Here is a 24,790-nt window from a genome sequence, read left to right on the forward strand (position 1 = left end):
ATTGTATTAGGCCGTAACAGACCGTACTTGACCGTACTTGGAACCGTACAACAATCGTATGAAAATCGTTTGCAAATCGTGTTCAAACCGTGACAAACCTTGCTTGACCGAGTATATCCGTGCTTTGTTCGTACATACTCGTGCTACATTCGAGTCTAAATCGTACCAACTCATCCCCAGGCACGGTTGGAGCTCAATACTCGTACCAGTCAACCCGTGTATAACCGAGTATACCGTATTGGAACCGTGTGCCCAACCGTGTTCTGTGTGAGACAGGCTTTAAGTTCGTCGAGACTGAAAATTTTTGACACACGTTTCTTCAGTTTTTCAGATTTGGCGAATCTTGCTGAGATTAGAGTAAAAGTAAAATTGGTATGGGCATCATCAAATTTTTCTTATGCCGGTGTAATGCCTGGTGCTTGCAGGCATTGGTCTCTGCTCATGAATGTGTAAGATACCAATACCTATATAAGTAGGCATCGTACATAATCGTGAGTAAAGCCCCAAGCACTTGAGGTGTAATTTCATAATAAAAACAAATAATTATAATCATGTATACAAGTTTTTGACAGTATGGTTCAATACACATATCAGAACCCAGTAGAATTCTTAATGTCTTTCATTATTAATAGTTAATTCTAAAATATATCAGAATTTGTATCATGTCGTCACATGTTTCAGAAAATCAAATGTTTCGAGTAGTCGATTTTCTACGCATGAGTTCATTCCAAAATGATGTTAAACCACACATAGGAAATCTCCTGTCGTCTCTATGCATAGCCATTAGTCGAATTATGTGGCATCAAGTTTATATTTTAGCTACAAGTAGAAACTGCATATGATAACAACTAATTTTGAATCAGTAATTTCAGATGCTATGTCAGAGTGAGATTAAAAATGATTCAGTTTAGATAAAAATTGTTAACTGACAGCCATAATGTGTGGCATTAGGTGTTAAACTATCGGAAACCCATGACGTCAGGAGATGTACAGTACCGATCAGACCCAACCTAACACCAGAGTAAACCCCAACTAAACCCCTGGTTAACTTTTTGGGTTTTCTTTTGGTTTACTTTGGGTTTACTTTTTGAAAATTTGGGTCCACTCGGGGTTTACTTTGGGTTACTCAGGGTTTTACATTACTTTGGGTTTACATGGATATTGCTTTTGAGCTCAACAGTACGCACTGAAGTGTGAAGCAGACCCGTCTTTTATCTTACCATCCTACTGCCTGTAATTCATGTCCCTTGTATATTCCGAATACACAGTTAGCGTCTGTTTAAGTGGGTATACTTCTAACTTGGTTTACTCTCTGTGTCCACTCTGGGTCCACTCTAGTAAACCCGAAGTAAACCTAGAAAGTTAACCCAGGGTTTAGTTGGGGTTTACTTTCTGTTAGGTTGGGTCTGATCAGTACTGTATTTTAAAATAGGAAGACAGATTGAACATTTTAGGTAATGATATTTGTTATGGTATACACATATTGACAGCAAAATAAATTTCAAATAGGTGTGAAATAGGTGTCAAGTACAATTTTTTAAATTTAAAACTCAACCTCAGATGGTGTTTTTTTTCAGTTAAAACAGTGTCTGGAGCTTTTGTGTGACTTTCAGTCATTCACAATAATGCTCCCTCAAAATTTACTTTTCACAGCCCCATGCCCTTCTTCATGTGGAAAGATTTGCATGCAACTACCAGCAATTTAAAAGTGAAGATTTTAGAAGTCAGTGTCTAATAATAACTATCCCTCTTCCAGTAAATATTAATATGTTTGTTAAATCTGAGTTAACCTCTGTTTATGCCTTTAAAATATCAAGTACATAAGCATATATGTTTTTTACTGATCAACTTGGCAACCAATTGGTGTTCCAGTTAATATTCTCTCATGGTGCAAACATTCCTGATTATTTAACTTAATATTACAGATGTTGACCATGTTGTCAAAATGTCTGGTTGTGGTTAGAGACAGTGGAGGAGTTTGGTGGAATTAGGGATGTAAGCAGATATGCATTTAAGAGAGCTCGATGGTCGTAGCCATTTTCAGACTGTATTGATCTCCTAAGGAAGAAGAGCTATATATAAAAATATGCTGGTTGGCAGAAGAGAGAGAGAGAGTGGGAAGTCATAACTGTTTGTCAGGTATTTGATAAATTATATACATAAACTACTTTCGATTGGTATCTCTGTGATTGGTTTAATTTTAGTGGATTTCAAGGGTATACTCTTTCATATGAACAAATTAAAACCCCCACACAAAAAAACCTCACCCCCCCCCCAAAAAAAAAAATCTTCATTAACTGTGCAAAATAATGCATGAAATTGCATCCCAATGAACCATTAATGAATGATAACAATCCCCTTAAATTTTACCTCACAAAATCCATTGATTTGACAGCAGGGTAAAAGTTAACTGTAATATTCCATTTATTGTTGACTGAAATCTATAGTCCCAGCGATTATCACTGTGCCATTTTTTTTAATTAATATGTTTAATACTCTAAGCATGAGTGTGCCAATTGAAAATCTGTCATTTATTGGAAAAGTTTGTTTATTTTATAAGTAAATTCTAAATTATGTATTTTTTTAATGATTTTTTTTGTTTGTTATCCTTAAGTAAAGGAATGTTCAAGATAAAGATTAGTATTTCATTTATAATGAGAAATATTAAGGCTGATCTCTATTTAATCAAATCGAGAAAAAAAAAGAAAGAATTGTAGCATTTTGAGTATAAATCGAATCAATTGAATAAACCCTGAATTGTCCCAGCCCTAATCTTAATGAACCATAAATTGTGCATCCTAAGAAAGCCTTGTGTTTGAATGTCACAATAGTTTTTGTTTAGATATTTCTCTATGTATGAGTATTTTAGTTGATGCTATTTCCCATCTAATGATCTTTCAGGTCATTCATCTATGATCAGGACATTTTCTGGAAAAATAGAAAACTTTTCAACAAGATTGAAATCCTGCCGCAATTGTACTTTGTCTCTTAATTCCAAATCAACACCTCCTCTACGATTGCAGTATCAACTGGAACGGAACTACAAAGGCCATGGAGAGTGACATGATAGAAGAGATGGTCAAGGATGTGAATGATGGGTCTGTTCGTATAAAGACAATAGTTGGTGATGAAGATAGCACAATGATTTCCAAACTTTGGACAAACATTGACACAAATATTATTAAAACATTGGATGCTAATCATGTTAAAGAAATCTTAAGGAACCATCTATACTTTGTGAGAAATAACACAAAACTTTAACTTTCAATGTCATACAGTATCTCAAAAGATGTTTGTACTACATCCTTGCCCAAGGACAAAACGGGTGTGGCAAGGATAAGCCAAGGACTTGTGCTCTTGTCCGCTTTAATATTTATGTTAGATATGTAATAAAAATGTTGAGAGGGTTGTTCATTTTGGAGCGATAATTGTCAGCTTCATTATGTATGCTAGATTGGTAACACATGTAATAATGTTGAGAGGGCTTTTGATTTGGGTGCATTATTTGTATAAGTCTGTTAAATAATTACATGTACATGTGAGGAGTTAAATATCCAGTATAAACTTGATTAGTATAAAAAAAAATTCATACCATAATATATGGTTGTAACAGTAATGGATGTTGTTCTACCGAATGGCTTAAAGTTAAATTTGCCCTTTGTACTTTGCATATTGTACATGATGTAATGCTGAATTTGATCCTTTTATATGTTTCAGAGTTGAAAAAATAATTATGAGTTACATGTAGCAAATCATAAATTAAATATTTATTTGTTTATACCCATTAGAATTATTTTGTTCCTACCTGGTATCTTGTTATAAGGTGCAAATAGTTTAAAAATGTGTACTCTAACAGAGGAATTTCAAGTAAAACACAGGAAATTTGGGATTAAAATGAATATTTCTTACTTTTTTGGTGAATTTTATATTAGTACTAGCATTGTAATAAAGATATTATCAATTGACTGAGTGTTTATTGAACAAAAAATTGGTATTGATTATTTTATCTATGTACATTAGAATAGTGTTTAAGTGAAAATAGCGCGAAATTGAAAAAAACAGCCCAGAGGAAATTCAGACTGCAATATCTTTTTATTTAAGTCATTGACATATGCGTTTCTCCTTTTCTAGTGAAAGCATAACGTTTGAACATTTTATTTCAGTTCAAAAATAATAATTTCAATCATATTAAATACTATTTTTTGACCATTTTACATTGAAGGTCAACACTAAAAGCAACATATTAGAACTATGCAGAGGAAATTCGGTTGCAGTTTGTAAAATACTGAGGAGGCGTTGACAAAATATTTTTGTAAAAACTCATGCTTTTGTTAATCTGTTATGAATAGCATATAAGAAAAATGAAATCAAATAATTGCAAACTCTGTAGATTGCTTCATTTCTGTTGCAAGCGGTGTATTTTAATGAGCTGGAGCATTTCTAACAAGGGTATGTTTGGGTACCGTTACCATGGAAACAAACATATTGACCTATTAATTTTTTTTATATTCTGTTAGAGGAAATGCAGTGCTATTCGTTGAACCAAGTTTTATAATTTTTTAATTACTTTGGTGTGAGTCCCATACTCCCTTAACATGATTATTCCCTAGCAATATTGGATTTTTAAATGACCTCAAAACTACAAATACATCTATCTGCTTGTACCATGCGACTGTCATATCACCTGACCACTGTGAACATAAAATATTGTATTGTTATATACATATGTTAGAAATATATTGCATTTGAGTGACTGTTATTGATTTTATAAAGGACATGCCAGTTGTACTAAAGTATACATGTACGTGTTTTCATCACAAAAAATTGCCGATATTTTTATTGGCCGCCTTAACTGTAATGCGCAATATCTGATGCAGACAGAATTTTTAGACAAGAGATGACATGAAATAGTTACCCCAAAAGAGAGGAGCAAACATCCTTAAGGGGGATGTGCGCCATCTTGTACAGCTAAGGATGAAAATGTAAACATTGCTTGAACTGGCTTGTTTCAAACAGACCAAAATTGTTGCCAGCAGATAAAAAAAACATTAAATATGAGGCTCAACATGTTGTTTTATATGCATGTAATGCATACAAGAACAAAACAAAACATTTTTAGGTCAGTTAATTAAACATTTCAATTGCATGTGGCCTTCTTTTTGACTAAATATGTAACAAGACAGGTTTATTAAGATGTCAACGCTTGATGCGGGTATTGCTGTCTAATGAGATCTAGTTTTATAATGTTTCAGACTGTTTTAAATTTTTCATTGTAGAATCAAAGCTTGAAAGAGACTTATTCGACCAATGGAAACAGGACGACCTCTGTTTTATCTCAACAAAAGCGTGTGAAGAAGTAGAAAAAAATGTAAAAAGCAAGAGCCTTGTTATTGTAGCTGGTCACTCAGGATCCGGAAAGTCGGCCATTATTCAACACATTGCACTCAAGTACAGGGAGCAGGGCTGGACCGTAAAACGAGTGAAAAAGGTAGAGGACATCATAAACGAATATTCTGCAAGTCGATTTCAAAAAAATAAAACCATTTGTGTTTTTAATGATCCATTAGGAAAAGAATCGTTTGATGAGCAATTGAATAATTCATGGCAGACATATGAGGAAGAATTAAAGTTATACTTAAAAACAGCTAAACTTATTATGTCGTGTAGAAATCACATAATTTCTGATACTAGAGTGACACGTTATCTCCTGAATCATACACACACCGTAAACATCGATGATAACAAATATAAATTATCAGTTGATGAAAAACGGAAGATTTTGAAAAAGCACACATTCAGTATGAATATATCTAAAAGAGATTTTGATAAGATCGTTGAAGTTGAAATGTATTTCCCGCTATTGTGTAAATTGTTTTCTAGCAAAGAGGAATTCAAAGATATGGGCATATACTTTTTTAAAGAACCCGTAACAGTACTAAAAGAGGAGATCATAGAGTTAAAAAGAAACGACAAGGGTAAATATTGTACTTTAGCTCTCCTTGTTCTTTTTAACGATGACCTTTGCATAAGTGAGATATTTAAGAATAAGGACACGGAAAACAAATTTAAACTCGCGTTGAAACTCTCTGGCTTACCAAAGAGGACACCACCTTCAACTATTAGAGACAATCTCTACTGCATCAACGATTTTTTTGTCAAAAGAATTGGTGACACGTATCATTTTTATCATGATTTTGTGATGGAAGTTACTACCTATGTGTTTGGAACAGATTATCCCGCTGAAACAATAAAATACGCTGATATCGGCTTCCTCAGAAGAAGAGTAAAATTGGGAAATAGTGACAAATGCAACGACTCGTTCACTATTTTTCTAACGGACCGATACACTGAAGAACTTGGAGAAAGGCTTTATACTGAACTGTTTGGAGAACGCCTGTTAGATGTCGTCCTTAACCCTTGTCTAAGGAATGAAAAAGTAATAAAAGTACTGAAAGAAAAGATAACTGAATGTCCTGAAAATCTACATAAGTTGCTAGAAACAAAGAAACTAGCAATTAACAAACAAGAGCTTGAAAGGACATCTAACAACTTAGGTTTGACTAAACTTTCCTTTATTGGTTTAGAAAATGAGGTATCGCCACTTTTTGCTCTGATTGCATTTTGTCACACAAATCTATCGCGATATTGCTTAATTACTCTACAACAAATGCAAATTGATGTAACCGGCTGTATTTCTGCACTATATTGCAATGGTTCAAAAGATTTACTGTTTACTGTTTTAAAAAACTATCCAGAAGAATATTTAAAAAAAACATGGGGAGGACTTTGTCCTATTCATATTGTATCTGCGTTTCATAATGAGGAATTACTTGGTGAATTGATTAAGGTAGGTGTGGATGTCAATAAAAAAAATTGCTTTGGTTGGACGCCTCTTATGTTAGCAGCAGGTTTTGATACTCAAGAATACGGGGACTATAACTGTAGAAAATCAGCTGCAGAACAAAGAGATAAAACTGTACAACTTTTACTGAAAAATGGAGCACACATTAATCTATGTATGGAGAACGGAGCCAGTCCTCTCTATATAGCTTGTCAAAGCGGACATGATAGCACTGTACAACTTTTAATGACGAATGGAGCAGACATTAATTTATGTATGGAGGGAGCCAGTCCTCTCTATATAGTTTGTCAACAAGAAGATAAAATTGTACAACTTTTACTGAAAAATGGAGCAGACATTAATCTATGTATGGAAAAAGGATTCAGTCCTCTCTATGCAGCTTGCTTTTGGGGACATGATCGCACTGTACAACTTTTACTCAGAAATGGAGCAGACATTAATTTACGTACGGAGGACGGAGCCAGTCCACTCTTTATAGCTTGTCTAAACGGACATGATCGCACTGTACAACTTTTATTGACTAATGGAGCAGACATTAATTTATGTATGGAGAACGGAGCCAGTCTACTCTTTTTAGCTTGTCTAAACGGACATGATCGCACTGTACAACTATTACTAACTAATGGAGCAGACATTAATTTATGCATGGAGAACGGAGCCAGTCCTCTCTTTATAGCTTGTCATAACGGACATGATAGCACTGTAAAACTTTTACTGAGTAAAGGAGCAGATATTTATTTATGCATGGAGAACGGAGCCAGTCCTCTCTATATAGCTTGTCAAAACAGACATGATAGCACTGTACAACTTTTACTGACTAATGGAGCAGACATTGATTTATGTGAGAAAAAAGGAGCCAGTCCTCTCTTTATAGCTTGTCTAAACGGACATGATAGCACTGTACAAATTTTACTGACTAATGGAGCGGACATGAATTTATGTGAGAAAAACGGAGTCAGTCCTCTCTTTATAGCTTGTCAAAACAGACATGATAGCACTGTACAAATTATACTGACTTATGGAGCAGACATTAATTTATGTGAGAAAAACGGAACCAGTCCTCTCTTTATAGCTTGTCAAAGCGGACATGATAACACTGTACAACTTTTACTTACTAATGGAGCAGACATTAATTTATGTATGGAGAAAGGAGCCAGTCCTCTCTTTATAGCATGTCATAACGGACAGGATAGCACTGTAAAACTTTTACTGAGTAAAGGAGCAGATATTAATTTATGCATTGAGAACGGAGCCAGTCCTCTCCTTATAGCTTGTCATAACGGACATGATAGCACTGTACAACTTTTACTGACTAATGGAGCAGACATTAATTTATGTATGAAGAACGGAGCCAGTCCTCTCTTAATAGCTTGTCGAAACGGACAGGATAGTACTGTAAAACTTTTACTGAGTAAAGGAGCAGATATTAATTTATGCATGGAGAACGGAGCCAGTCCTCTCTTAATAGCTTGTCAAGACGGACATGATAGCACTGTACAACGTTTACTGACTAATGGAGCAGACATTAATTTATGTATGAAGAACGGAGCCAGTCCTTTCTTAATAGCTTGTCGAAACGGACAGGATAGTACTGTACAACTTTTACTTACTAATGGAGCAGACATTAATTTATGTATGGAGAACGGAGCCAGTCCTCTCTTAATAGCTTGTGAAGACGGGCATGATAGCACTGTACAATTATTACTGACTAATGGAGCAGACATTGATTTTTGTGAGAAAAATGGAGCCAGCTCTCTCTTTATAGCTTGTCAAAACGGACATGATAGCACTGTACAACTTTTACTTACTAATGGAGCAGACATTAATTTATGTATAAAGAACGGAGCCAGTCCTCTCTATCAAGCTTGTCAAAGCGGACATGAGAGCACTGTGCAAATTTTACTGACTAATGGAGCAGACATAAATTTATGTATGGAGAACGGAGCCAGTCCTCTCTATAAAGCTTGTCAAAAGGGACATAATAGCATTGTGCAAATTTTAATGACTAATGGAGCAGACATTAATTTATGTATGGAGAACGGAGCCAGTCCTCTCTTAATGGCTTGTCAAAACGGACATAATAGCACTGTACAACTTTTACTTACTAATGGAGCAGACATTAATTTATGTATGGAGAACGGAGCCAGTCCTCTCTTAATAGCTTGTGAAGACGGGCATGATAGCACTGTACAACTTTTACTGACTAATGGAGCAGACATTGATTTTTGTGAGAAAAACGGAGCCAGCTCTCTCTTTATAGCTTGTCAAAACGGACATGATAGCACTGTACAACTTTTACTTACTAATGGAGCAGACATTAATTTATGTATAAAGAACGGAGCCAGTCCTCTCTATCAAGCTTGTCAAAACGGACATGATAGCACTGTACAACTATTACTGACTAATGGAGCTGACATTAATTTATGTATGGAGAACGGAGCCAGTCCTCTCTTTATAGCTTGTGAAAACGGACATGATAGCACTGTACAACTTTTACTGACTAATGGAGCAGACTTTAGTTTATGTATGGAGGACGGAGCCAGTCCTCTCTATATAGCTTGTGGAAACGGACATGATAGCACTGTACAAGTTTTACTGACTAATGGAGCTGACATTAATTTATGTATGGAGGACGGAGCCAGTCCTCTCTTTATAGCTTGTCAAAGCGGACATGATAGCACTGTACAACTTTTACTGACTAATGGAGCAGACATTAATTTATGTATGGAGAACGGAGCCAGTCCTCTCTTTATAGCTTGTGAAAACGGACATGATAGCACTGTACAACTATTACTGACTAATGGAGCTGACATTAATTTATGTATGGAGAACGGAGCCAGTCCTCTCTTTATAGCTTGTGAAAACGGACATGATAGCACTGTACAACTTTTACTGACTAATGGAGCAGACTTTAGTTTATGTATGGAGGACGGAGCCAGTCCTCTCTATATAGCTTGTGGAAACGGACATGATAGCACTGTACAACTTTTACTGACTAATGGAGCTGACATTAATTTATGTATGGAGGACGGAGCCAGTCCTCTCTTTATAGCTTGTCAAAGCGGACATGATAGCACTGTACAACTTTTACTGACTAATGGAGCAGACATTAATTTATGTATGGAGAACGGAGCCAGTCCTCTCTTTATAGCGTGTCAAAACGGACATGATAGCACTGTACAACTATTACTGACTAATGGAGCAGACATTAGTTTATGTATGGAGGACGGAGCCAGTCCTCTCTATATAGCTTGTGGAAACGGACATGATAGCACTGTACAAGTTTTACTGACTAATGGAGCTGACATTAATTTATGTATGGAGGACGGAGCCAGTCCTCTCTTTATAGCTTGTCAAAGCGGACATGATAGCACTGTACAACTTTTACTGACTAATGGAGCAGACATTAATTTATGTATGGAGAACGGAGCCAGTCCTCTCTTTATAGCTTGTCAAAACGGACATGATAGCACTGTACAACTATTACTGACTAATGGAGCAGACATTAATTTATGTATGGAGAACGGAGCCAGTCCTCTCTTAATAGCTTGTGAAAACGGACATGATAGCACTGTACAACTTTTACTGACTAATGGAACAGACTTTAGTTTATGTATGGAGGACGGAGCCAGTCCTCTCTATATAGCTTGTGGAAACGGACATGATAGCACTGTACAAGTTTTACTGACTAATGGAGCTGACATTAATTTATGTATGGAGGACGGAGCCAGTCCTCTCTTTATAGCTTGTCAAAGCGGACATGATAGCACTGTACAACTTTTACTGACTAATGGAGCAGACATTAGTTTATGTATGGAGAACGGAGCCAGTCCTCTCTTTATAGCTTGTGAAAACGGACATGATAGCACTGTACAACTATTACTGACTAATGGAGCAGACATTAATGTATGTATGGAGAACGGAGCCAGTCCTCTCTTTATAGCTTGTCAAAACGGACATGATAGCACTGTACAACTATTACTGACTAATGGAGCAGACATTAATTTATGTATGGAGAACGGAGCCAGTCCTCTCTATCAAGCTTGTTATAACGGACATGGTAGCATTGTACAAATTTTGCTGAATAATGGAGCAGATATTAATTTACGCATAAAAGAGGGGGTCAGCGTTTTATATGTTGCATTTGTTCAGAGACGTTACAGAACTGTAAATATGCTACTAAACAATGGCGTAGACACAAGTCTGGCATGTGGATGGGAAGTAAATACCGACTTTGTAGATTGCTTTGATAAGTATGAAAGTACCGTTGAGTTCTTGATGCAGAAAGACAACATTCCAAACAATTTGTACGACCCGGATTCCTATTTCTCTCTTTTTGTATCATGTCAGGTGGAAAGAGTGACGAGGATGATATTTGAGAACTAGTGTTGATTATATTTAAAGTATTTAGTACAATATTTATATGCAACTCTGGATATTGCTGCATTCTTCACGCTGACAACAAAACTTATCAAAAACCCCGGATTCTATGATTCTATAAGTTTTTAAATACTGTAATTTAAGTGATCTTAACACAAGGAGTTAAAAGTTTTTTTTTGAAGAAATGAGGGAAACGACTCCTTTGCGTATAATATGCATTGTCAAACAGTGTCAACAGCTACTCTTATAAGTTAATACTGTATATCAGTTTTTTTCCGCGTCATGTTTTTCTTGCGAATCAGAGTCTAAAACAATATATAGAATTTATGCAAATCATATTTTAACTATTTCAAAGTCTCATTGAAAATATAATTCACGATTGTTTAAACCTGTGAAGTACGATTTCCTTAATGTTAAATAATAACCGATATTATTTTCAGAGACGCAACCAATAAATAGATCATGTACTGTTGAATATAGTAGTAGCTCAGTTGTAATTAGACAAGGAAAGCGACCGTTATAATTAGCATGTCAATGGATCATTTAAAAAACAAGGAGGCTTACAAATCTATTATCTGACGCTTGTTCTCCGATCCCGCAATTTGTACCTGTAACTAAACCAACTGAACACAGTTCAACGTACTTTTACTTACCTGTTTACTTTATCAGGATAGAGATAACTCTATTACAAGAACAAGCTTTGTATCAAATTTACTCTGATTTATTTACCGCGATTCGGAAATCGTCGCACACAAAGCGGAAATTATATACAAGCGGAAAAAACCTGATATACGGTACGTATAAAACTGTCTCAAAAACAGTATAAATACATGCTTTTGTACAAATATCAACGCAAATAAAATCAATACACATTTAGCAGATCCAAATTATTTTTTACTTATAAAATCGGTTTACGCTTGTGAATATAGGGAAGAAAATGTTAAAAGAAAAATACTTTTACAGTTGTTTTAGTTTTAGTTGTTTTGTTTTTTCTTATTTTAAGAAGAAAAATCTTCAAGAATTGAACTGGAAATATCAGTAGTATATTAACTTTACTTTTACTTTACGTTGCTTTTGGTAAGCAAATTATGTTTCCAAGTAATATTCTTACGCATGTAAAAAAAGTAATTTGTTTCATCATGCATGTAACTGTATACATGTTTTACTCTCAAGGAAAACGCATTAAAATAACGTCTTTATTAATCTTCATGCAGTTAAAGTTTACATGAAGCTGCCATTGGATTGTATATACAGTAGTACAAGGCGTAATACTTGCGCAAATAGTACAGTTTGCCGGCTGTCTAATATGGACATAACAGTGATCGTGCGAAGCCGATCACAAAAAGATAAAACCTACTCGTGTGTCAATGGGAAAGGTGTCAATTACGCGTGTTGAACTGGCTCTAATACAGATTGCATAATTCATCTGGGTCAGTTTGTTTTTTTATTATAATGAATGATTTATAGTTTGTTGTTTTTTGTGTTATTTGTTTTTTAAATTGTTCATTGGTATTTCTTTATTGATTTTTATTCATGTATTTTATTTATTCTACACCGAGTTCAAGAGTAGTCGGCAAGCAAGCAAGCAAGCATTTTCTAACTACTACGACAACATTGAAACTTTTATTGATAACTCTAGTAAAAGCAATAACAAATTATACTGGAAACTTCTTAAAGACGTTTTCCAAACAAAAACAACCAGTGAAATTCCACCTTTACAATACACAGATGATAAAAATAATGTTAAAACGGCGTTTTCTGATGTTGATAAGACAGAAGTGCTTAACAAATATTTTTCATCTATATCGAATATTCTGACTACCGGTAAGGTTTTACCAGAATTGTACTTACAATGGGATGAAACTTTAGACAACATTTTTATTGACGAATTGGAAGTGACTGACATTATATCTGTTTTGCCAGTCAACAAAGCTATTGGACCTGATAGTATTAGTTACAAAATGTTAAAATCAACTATGTTTACAATATGCAAGCCTTTATGTTTACTTTTTAATAAGTCTCTTTTAGAACGATCATTTCCTAATAGTTTGAAAATAGCCCATGTTCTATCTCTTTTTAAAAAAGAGGACCCATCACTCGCATGTAATTATAGACCTGTTTCTTTACTAAGCTGAGTAAGTTAAATAATGGAGAGAATTGTTTTCAAACATGTTTATAATTATTTCCATAGTAACAAATTATTTTATAAATACCAAGCCGGTTTTTTACCCGGTCATTCAACAGTGTACCAGTTAATTGAGACATATCATAGCATTGTTAAGAATATTGATGAGGGTAAATCATGTTGCATTGTTTTTTTGTGATCTATCAAAAGCCTTTGACAGAGTTTGGCATGAAGGGCTTCTTTTTAAATTACAAACTTACGGTATTTGTGGCAATCTTTTTCAATGGTTTAGCAGCTATTTGTGTAACAGATCTCAAAAAGTGATGTATAGAGATTTAATATCATCCAGCTTAAGTGTTAATGCTGGTGTGCCACAAGGATCTGTACTTGGGCCCCTTTTGTTTTTAATTTATGTCAATGATGTTGCACAAAATATGTTGTCCTTTTGTAGATTATACGCAGATGATAATTGAATCCAGTATGCGGATAAAAACTTAAGAAATGTCGAAAATGTGTTAAATCATGACCTTAGAATATTAGAAAAATGGTCCAATGATTGGTTACTTAAATTTAATCATAATAAAAAGTGTATTTTTCAGCAAATCAAAACGTAATGTAACCCGAGAACTGTCTTTTCAAGATTGTGAGTTAGATATTGTTTCTTGTCATGAACATCTAGGCCTAACGCTCTCTGATGATTTGAAGTGGTATGTGTACATCAATGATATAGTGAACATCGCTTGTAAAAAAATTAGGACTACTTAAGAAACTTAGATTTACTTTAGGCAGAGACAAACTATCAAAATTATATATAACTTTTGTAAGGCCAATATTAGAATATGCTTCTGTTGTATGGGATGGTTGTTCTTCCGCAGAAATTGAAAAGTTAGAGAAAGTACAGCTACACGCTGCAAGAATTGTCACGGGACTTCCAATTTTGGCCTCAAGGGAATCATGTATTTCAAAACGGGTTGGGACTCTCTGTCTAAAAGAAGGGAAATAGCTAAACTGACGATTGTGTACAAAGTTCATTACAAACTTGTACCACAATATCTTAGTGATATTGCTAACATTTATAGGAAAGATAATTCTCGCTACAATACTCGTTATGAGGACAATATTATACCTCCTAGAGTTAAGTATGATACATATAAAAAATCATTTATGGTGGCATAGATCTGCCACCACTTGTCAGATAATTATGTCGACTTGTCAGATCTTGATGTCAACTTCTCAGATAATTATGTGGACTTGTCAGTACTTTAAGTCGACTTGTTACTTATCCACGTGTTTAAAAATTTAACACTATAACCTTCCCACGCCCAATTTGTGCCATCAAGTTGAAATAATATTTTCTGACAAGTCGACATAAGGATCTGACAAGTTGACATTAGCATCTTTTAAGTCGACATAAATATTTGACAAGTCGACATAATAATCTGACAAGTTGACACAATTATTTGACAAGTCGACATAATTTTTTGACAAGACAACATAACATCTGACAAGTCAACATCATTATCTGGCTTATAATATGAATGATAAATTTCTTTAAACTAGTGGCCATATCATTTTTTCTGTCAGATAATTATGTTAACTTGTCAGATTCTTATGTCGACTTGTCAGATATTATGATGACAAGTTAATGGCAGTTAGTGGCACTATAGCACGCTTTAACAACAAACTATTGAGTTTCTAGTCAATATGGTTATTTTCTGACAAGTCAACATAAAGATCTGACAAGTTGACATAAATATTTGACAAGTCGACATAATCATCTGACAAGTCGACATAACTATCTAACAAGTGGTGGCAGATCTATGCCACCATAATAAGCAAATGGAACTCACTTAATTCGGATATTAAAAAATCAACATCCATCCGCCAGTTTCAAAGAAGCATCTCTAATAATAGCAGTGATTCAAAAGTTCCAAAATGTTTTCTTCATGGCAAAAGAGTAGCTAACATCATTCATACAAAATTAAGACACAATTGGTTACTAAATTATGATTTACACAGAAGAAATATTGTTGTTCTCCAAATTGCATCTGTGGAGAGAAAGAAGATGTATATCATTTTTTATTTGTTTGCAAACTATTTTCTAATGCAAGGAATACCTTATCTAATGAACTATTCCAAATACAAAATTTCGGTATTATAGATTCGCATACTTTACTATTGGGTAATGACAACCTAGATTATAAAACTAATGTTAGAATTTTCACAGCTGTGCAGAACTTTATAATCAATTCTCGCAGATTTACATACGTGTACTATTTTGTTTTTTTCCCAATTTTTTCAATATATGTGTATATACATGTACCATGTTTTATGACAATTACAAATTACTTGTAATTGGGTGAGAACCTAGTAAGTTGCAAGAACTTGTGTTCGAACCCTTTGTATATTATACATACAATAAAATATGTTCAAACCAGAGTAGTCGGATATATATTAAACGTCAATGATACAAGCGGCGTATTTGTTTAGATAGATAAAAAAATACTCTTCATTTTTCTTGTAAAATTGCCTAATCTATTGTGCTTTTAATTCTAAATGCACACAAAAAAGTAATACTTTTCTTTCATTTCAGATACATGCTTTAAAAACTGGAATATTTCTAAAAAGTTTCAATATGAATATTTGTTTGTATTAGCGACCTATAAATGGAAATTCGACAAACATGACATTCTATGGATGTATGTGATTGAATATTTCTTTAAAATAAAATTAACTATGTACATGTAACTATGTGTTATCAGTTATTACTTTTCTGCATCTTCAGGCGTTTAAATGATAGAAAGACAATGCACGGGACGCTTGTTTAACCTTGCTTAACCTCATGATCGAAGTGAACAGTTTCTACTTTACAACCATCATTTTATTATTACAGCTTAAATATCTAAATCGGTAATTTGCTGAACACTATAAGATACTTCATTTTCGTCTCTTAACTACGAGAAAATTAAATACGAATTATGTCAACTGTAAAATAATATACGCGCATTATTGATATGCTTAGATCATTTTAACAATAATATATCAAAACGTTCAAATCGTAATTTTGACGATAAATAAATACAGAATTAAAATCTGATAAATTATAAATCTATATCATATCAGTCTATAAATAAATTTTAAACAAAGATATATTTACATCTAAAGAGTATGATTCCGATTCTCTCTGTTTCTTACAGAAACGTAATTGAATTCATAGCTCTATAGAAACAGCCAGACTGAAATATGAACGCTCCGTTAATCGATTGTACGAAACCAAAAGCAACTAAAATTGACAGAAAACTAGCAGGACTAAAATCTCTACGCCCCGTTTATCGATTAATCAAAACCTATAGCGACCTAAGGAAAGGCACGGGCTGCAAGAAATAATCATGATTATGTCAGACACAAAGTACTAATGAGCATTAACAGTAATCTAGTGAAATTTACCTACTTTTTACAACAAATGTATGAATTTATTAAAAGAAAGATGTTAATATAAACAATAAAATAATAAAGCAGGAAATGTATTTTTTCTGCAATGTCACCACCTTCATATCCCGCATGGATAACAAAAGAATACATTTTATTTTTTATATATATCCTTCACCATAGCTAGCTATTATTAAATCCTGTTTAACTAGCACTCCCTTCCCTGTATTCGCACCTTGCCGAGAGTTCAGGTGGATATTCAACAATTTTGTAATGCCTGTAAACATACCTGTAAACTCGCCTTTTCCACTATGTCGTATGATAGTGTGACTGTGAAAGTGGTACTATGAATATATTTCATTTTTTTAAATTTGTAAATAAATTCATAAGATTTAAGTTGTCTTCATTATCATTATATGTAAAAGGAAGGTAGCAATTAATAACATGTCAAATGAAGGAAGTGTTAAATTAGGAAAAAACAGCAAATAATTCTTAGCCTAAAATGAAGGTAGTAATTAATGACATGATTTAAAATAGGGTACCAATTGGTGACTTGTAAAATGAAGGTAGTAATTAATGACATGACTTAAATTAAGGTTCCAATCGGTGACTTGTAAAATAAAGGTAGTAATTAATGACATGACTTAAACTAAGGTTCCAATTGGAGACTTGTAAAATAAAGGTAGTATTTAATGACAAGATTACCACTTCTACCTGAGTTCGATCCCGTCATCGACAGTGGTTGTAAGTAATAGGGTATGACGGTCGCCCGCTTGGACACGTGGGCTTTCACCGGATAATGCGGCTTCTTCCCACCCCAAATGACCCCCTTGCGCTAACAGCCGTGCCAACGAGAGATATCAGTATAAGTTGTAGAACTTGCTTATCAATCGTTGTAAAATAAAAAATTTAAAAGTTCATTTTTTTTAATGAACAGATTTAAATGTTGGTACCAATCAATGAATCAATGAGAAACACAGAAACACAACGTTTTGCGTATATACATATACGCTGCTTTTGTTTTGGGGAATAAGGTCCCACTGTAGATTGCTTATATGTCTAATGTCAGGAGAAAGGAGTGATTAACAGCAAAAGGTCACAACGCCCACCAAATCAACAATTCCTTCTGTAATTCTGTTTTGAGTTTAAACCACAGATTGCCGATCCAGGGTATCTGCCCATGATGCACATTGAACCCATCCTAGACTTTTCGCCATCACGTTAAAGGGGCATGGTCACGATTTTGTTCAAAAATTATTTTGCCGATATTACCATTTAGAATACTCCAGAAAGGCATTTTTAATAGGCAACCGAAATTTGAGTGTCATATGTTGAGTAATGAGCAAGTTACAGAGCTTGAAGTTCTTCGCTATGTAAACATTGCGTTTGTTTACATTTTGAAAGTTGAAGTAAAAATTTCAGTTTTAAACCTAAAACGAATGTGTTAAACGTAAGGAACTGTTTGTCTATGCTTAAATTAGATTGAAAGATACACAAATAAGCTGGACTTTTTTTTTTACTGGTATAATGAACCTAAGTAAACGAAAAACAGGACACGAGCCTTGTTTACATGACAAATAATTGTGAAAACATTGTAAATAATGAAAGTAAAAAATAGAATTTGACCAAAATCGTGACCATGCCCCTTTAATTAGTCAACCCGCGTTTTTGGTTACCCCGTTCTGGAAAAGTTCTATCCAATTATCTCACCAGAGATCGTGCTTCGCAAGCATTTATCCATAAATAATAAAAAAACGCGCATTTAAGAAACAAACTGCCAAATTTTTATAAATTTAACATTTGTCAAGACGTAACTTCTGTTATTTCGTTTATGATATGACTATATCATTAACGTCAGAAGTGTAAGCCAGCTTAAATGATCAAAATCGAGTTTGACAAGTACTCCCGATCCCAATCTCTTGAGTAAACGGCTCTAGTCCTCTACAGAGTAAAAGGCATTTTTAGTCCCTAAAAATAGTTTTATAAAAAAAAAAGCTTAAAAAATAAGGTGGAATTTGGAAAATAGTTGAAATCCTATTTAAAATATATACTGAGCCAAAAAAGTTTAGCAATTCAAAATATTTGATATAACACAAAGTAACAGAAATAAGAAACAACCTTCATATCTAATTAATTTATGGGGTTGTTATAACGTGAATAAAATGGGTTAAACTTTTTAGTCAATCTTGCTCAGTTACGCCAAAAAAAAAAACAGCGTAAAACTTAATAGGGGTTAAGGTATTTATGTCACCCTCAATTTCAGTATTTTGTGTGGCCTCCATTTGCAGCAATAACGGCCATACAGCGGCGTCTCATGCTCCTAATTAGGTTTCGTACCTCTTGCATCGAGATCTGATTCCACTCATGCTGCAGGGCAAGGACCAGTTCCGCTACGTTGTTGACGTTATGTCGCTGTCTTAAACGACGACCAAGAATGTCCCAAACGTGCTCAACTGGTGACAAATCTGGCGATCGTGCAGGCCAATCCAAAGTCACAATATTGTTTTGTTGAAGGGTGGTTTGTGTGTGACGTGCTGTGTGCTGACGGACATTGTCTTGCTGTAGGATTCTTGCATAACCTTGGCGAAAATAGGGGACAACTCAGGAACGACAATCTTGTCGCAGAATCTTTGAGAATTTAACGTCCCATTAACTACCACAAGCACCGTTTTACCCCGATGGCTTATTCCACCCCAAACCATGACACTTCCGCCGCCATAACGATCACGTTGGATAATGTTTTCTGGGTCAAATCGCTCGTTTCTGCGTCTCCATACACGAAGTCTTCCATCCGCAAAATCGACGTAAAATCGCGATTCGTCGGTGAACAAAACCTCATTCCATTGTCTCTGAATCCAGCGACGGTGAGTATTGGCCCATGCGATGCGGGTTTGTCGATGACGTTGAGTTAATGGTACTGCAGTGAGAGGTCTTCGAGCTCAAAGATTTGCTGAACGTGGCCTGTTTCTTACACTTTGACCACATAACCTTTCTCCAGTAGCTCGGTGCAACTCTTCTGCAACTCTAGGAGCAGCCATGAAACGGTTACGTCTTGACGTTATTACAATGAAACGGTCTTGTCTGACATTCGTTTTACATGGACGTCCTGAACGCTGTCGATCGCTGACGTTTCCAGTGGTCCTAAATCGGTTCCAAAGTCGGCATATGGTAGACGGATGCACATTAAATCCCTGAGCAACATCTCTCTGCGAGCAACCAGCAGTTAACATCCCTATAGCCCTTGGACGTTCATTTTCAGAAAGTCCTGGTCGTTTCCCCATGAGACGTTTATGCAACTTTTCACCGGTTTCCTTTAAACACGTGTTCGACAAGTTTTCTAGTAAGTAAACTTTCCCCGGACTGTGATCATTCAAGCATAACCTATTGTATTGTTTCATTGTACCAACGCTAGACATCATGGATTTAACGCGTCAAACTTTAGAAAAAACCATTGTCTTTTGATTCCTATAATGCTATTGACTTCAGAGAAATACATAAAAAACAAATCATGAACTCTTTTAAAAATTATATATATGCAGAAGCAATTGCTAAACTTATTTTGATCAGTATATATGTGTGTATAAGGTAAACATCACAGTGACGTCATAATGTAGAAATGACGTCATGAAGATTGTCTTATTTTTTTTTTCCGATGGTTTTTCGACTAAGAAACATCGAGCGCAGGCTTGCTCAAGTACCATTTTTAGAACTGTGTATAAAATTATACTAAGAAAAACATATGTTAAAATCGTACTTCTGCAAACCCGTGCTGTATACTTACGAAAGCAACATATAAAGAAAAAATGAGAATATTTTCATTTGGTTGCAAAATTGCGGGGATTAGGTAATTTAGGTGACGTCATAGATAACAGCGCATGAACAATAATAACTTTAATTAAGATTAAAGTGATAGGCATCCATTGTACAATGTTTTATGAAGATTTTATTTTTATACGATACTAATTAAAAATTGGTAATATTTGGGGACAGATATTTGACCATACCATATATAGTCCTTTAAACACACACGTTTGTATTTTTATTTCTCATTCAACACATTTAATTCAAACTACTATTAGAGTGGAATCTGTAACATTGTCTCAAGCCAGGGTCTACATAAAACTCTTTCTTACTCACCAAATATCTACTAGATCGCATAAGGTAAAGAAAGCAACCTTTTAATTTCACCTAGAATATACAATCATATCAAGACTAGGTTCTCAAATTTTAGTGTATAGTGTAAAGACCATTGAAACAAAGTACAAAACAATATGCCAAAAATTAAAGGTTGTTATACCATTATTACTAAAATGCAAGAATGTTTAACATAAATGAAAAGTATCTTGATAGACATTATATTTTTGTGTGCGCTTATCAAAGTATATTCAGTTATGATCCGAATCTACAAAATAATGTTATCATTAACATGTACATGTACCCTGACCTTGATGCTTTCTTCTCATGTCTTCTTTCCAAATACCCAACGACCGTTGAGCTTTAATCAACATTAAGTATTTGAAGGTAGATGCTGAAAATGTATTCGTGTGACAAACGACAAAGTACATGTATGATGTTTCTATGATAGAAATCGTATTAATCAGTTTGATTTTAATATGTTCCCCACCAAGTTGTTCTTATCTCTCTCTCTCTCTCTCTCTCTCTCTCTCTCTCTCTCTCTCTCTCTCTCTCTCGTTGTACAACAATTTCATGTGAAATGTTTGTACATAAAATGTGAATTTAAAGGACAAAGATAGAAAAAAATTACACTCCTCCCAAACAAACACGTATTCTCTTACGTAATATCCAACCATGCATTACAGGTATTTGAATTTTTTTCCCCAGCAGATAACTATTGATTAGAATGGAAACAAAACAGTGTTCAATTTCATAAGTAATATACTACATACTAAAGAAAATGATATATGAAGTTTAGATTAGTCTGCCTTTAAAAAAGATTTTCAAGTACATTTTAAAAATGGGAAAATATCGATAAAAAACAGGTTTAAACGGGCATGAAAAATCCTACGATTTAATGAATTGTTCTTCATAACATAACTTATTTTAACCAGTTGTAGTTTGATAGGCTTTTATTAATTTTTTATTATTATTAATACATCTTTTCAAATAAAAAAAGAATTGATAAAAGGCTTCTGCCTAAAATATTAACATTAGTTTATTCAATAACCATTTTTTCTATGTGAAATGATACCGAAATATTCCGATAAGAAGAAATAATCGTTGTATTTTGGTTTCTATTGCGTCTTTTCGTAATATTTCGGTTGCATAGTTGCATTCTAAAAATCTAAACAAAATACTTTATCAACAGACCTTTCTTCATTTCCTTACCTTACTTTAAAAAAGAGAATTAAGATAATAACCACGGTTCATCTTCTGGTTGGTGCTCCTTTAGATAAACCAGCAGTTCTCGTTCTTGCTCTCGAAGGGCATCTGTAGCAATAGTAAATTTTAATGACATTATCTACTGTCACAGGACGAAAATATTTTTTTTTATATAAATTTTATTTACAGGTAGTGTATTTAGTAGTAATAGAATTGCAGTATAATTCTATAGATCCACTCATTCATGGTTGAGTAATGTTTTGGATGTCAAATGATTATCATGTTTGGGTTTGATTCTTGTCACATGATTTTCTTATATTGTTGTTCCCTTTGGATAAGAGAAGCGGTATGTGGGGGTGTTTTTTAAATACGTATGTGTTGTTGTTAATATAGATATCTTTGCATGAATATGTTCTTTAAATACCTATGGCATAACCATTTACGATATGTTCTTCTGAGACATACTATATAGTGCAACTTTATCTGTATAAAGGAGACAGTTCAGTTGAGAAATTCAGATTTCTTGTATCGTGAAAATATAAAAAATAACGTTGGTTGTAACAGTTGAAGTATAAAATTCCTTTCATATACCCCAATTAATGTGATTATGAGCTTAATGAAATTAAAGGATCGTACTAACCGGACTAAACTCAAATCGATTATTTGAATAACGTGGATTTTGATTGACAGTAATTGACACGTGCCGAAAAATGCAATTTCTTCGTCCAGCCATGGTAATCGTAGAATAGTGTCTGAGGTAAAAGGAACTCTCTAAACAGAACACAATGTCATTTTCAGTGCATTTTACCATAAACCGACTTAGATATGTCAAATAACTCTTGTGATGAAAATTTAAAAAGAAAATGTAAACTTCATACTTACAAAATAATTATGCTGGTTATTTAGTAAACTTAAACAATCATTACCTAGGAGACGTAGAAAAGACTCATCTTTCAACAAAACTTACAAGAAGAATCTTCCAGAGCCATGCATGTGATTTGTTTATAATAAATACGCATGTGTAGTAATATAGAAGGCGGCATCCCGTACACGTTCCATTGTATATATCTATGGACGATAAATAATTCCTAATTTAAATCAAGTTATTCATTTGATTTAATGGAGAAATATGTAATTTTCTGACATTTATACATTTATGAAAAGAACAAAAATACCTTACCAGATCGAAAATATCTTTTAAGTCGGTTTTTGTATAAAAACAACACATTTTTAGATAAACAGAGGATATCTATCTGGAGTCTTTTTTAAAATTTGCTTTATCAAACAGTTGAAATGGTTTTTCTTAGAGCTTTTATTCACTTGATTAAATTGACCTACTGATCAGAAGATCTAAATAATTAAGTTTGTTGACAAACATAAAGTTGTGAATGCTCCTTAGTTTGAATTGACTCGAACGAGGATCAGTTGTTGGTGTTTTATAAAACAAACACTTGTCTTATGATTCGAAATTGAAAATAGTAAATTAGGACGCTTACTGGTGGTAGATTTAAAGTACTATGAAACATAATTTTGGTAAGTTCTTGTATATAAACACAACCAGAGCGCTCTGTTTTCATCGTGTCGTCAGGATGAACTCCTCGATTGTTAACATGATTTGTAGTTTTATTTCTCTCATGTAATGAAGTACGTTCCACTTGAATCAATTTAACGTTTAAAAAAATAATATTTTAATATAGCAAGTAAGATCATGGAGATCATGGTTGTAGGCTCCTACAAGCATTACATCAACATCAAAACGGGCCATCCTCAATGTAGACAGGGACGAAGCATATACTGTGGAATCATTAAATTTCGTGGGGGCCAATTTTCGTGGATGGCTTAAATTCTAAAGGTTCGTGGGGACGTAATTTCGTGTATTCATATATAACCACAAAAGGAAATATGACTTTATTACCCTTATTTATAAATTCGTGGATGATGTTATTTTGTGGATGAGAGGTACCCACGAATTCCATGAAAATTGAGCCACCACGAAATCTAATGATTCCACAGTACCTCCTCAGATAGCGATGAGTCACCTATCTTAATACCCAAACACGACCAAGCACACCCGGTGCATTTCGATGGCCCAAATGTTAATATTTTGTCAGAGGTCTTTGCAATATCATCTGCTAGTGACCACACGTACCTTCGACGCTATTGGTTCTCTTTTTACTCATAAACTGAAAGCCAACATCTGGGAGGACCAGTTCATCGATCTATCCCTCCTTTTGAAATCGGCAAAGTGAATTTTGTCGATTATGTAGACACACAAGGGCAGATTCAAATTAAAAACAGCACTATGTGGTTAGTCAAGGCAAGGTCAAACACAATGGATCTCAGCCTTCATTATATTCATCAGCATCATGCTAGCAAAATACAACACTAGAGCACATGAATTACTAAAATACATGCGGATTGTACGAATCGCTGCATCCCGATCCTTTTTTATTAAACACAATTTAGTTTGCTTACCCTCAATCTTCTTGAGGACAAATAAAAACTGAGTTGTTGTTCTTATACATCACACACACCAGTGTAAAAAAATCATCAGATAAGTTTACCCCTCAAGGCAAAGTTGCCTCTAAGCAAGTCGCAGCCTCACAAAACCGATTATCTTCTAGTATTAACACTTCTTAATACTGCCATTACTA

The 24,790-nt window shown here is 34.2% G+C and overlaps 1 protein-coding gene across 1 annotated transcript in view; it reads left to right on the top strand.

Annotated features, from left to right (window-relative positions):
• LOC128181879 (uncharacterized) overlaps nucleotides 1-24,790 on the top strand; it is a gene marked incomplete at its 3' end in the record, with an annotated part of 105,442 nt that overhangs the window by 35,740 nt on the left and 44,912 nt on the right. Inside the window, 3 exon segments of the mRNA XM_052850434.1 lie at nucleotides 5,277-7,016; nucleotides 7,194-8,234; nucleotides 8,628-10,922. Coding sequence (XP_052706394.1) covers nucleotides 5,277-7,016; nucleotides 7,194-8,234; nucleotides 8,628-10,922 — 5,076 coding nt within the window.

The sequence above is a fragment of the Crassostrea angulata genome, chromosome 4 (assembly GCF_025612915.1).
Source record: "Crassostrea angulata isolate pt1a10 chromosome 4, ASM2561291v2, whole genome shotgun sequence".
Classification (NCBI taxonomy): domain Eukaryota; kingdom Metazoa; phylum Mollusca; class Bivalvia; order Ostreida; family Ostreidae; genus Magallana; species Magallana angulata.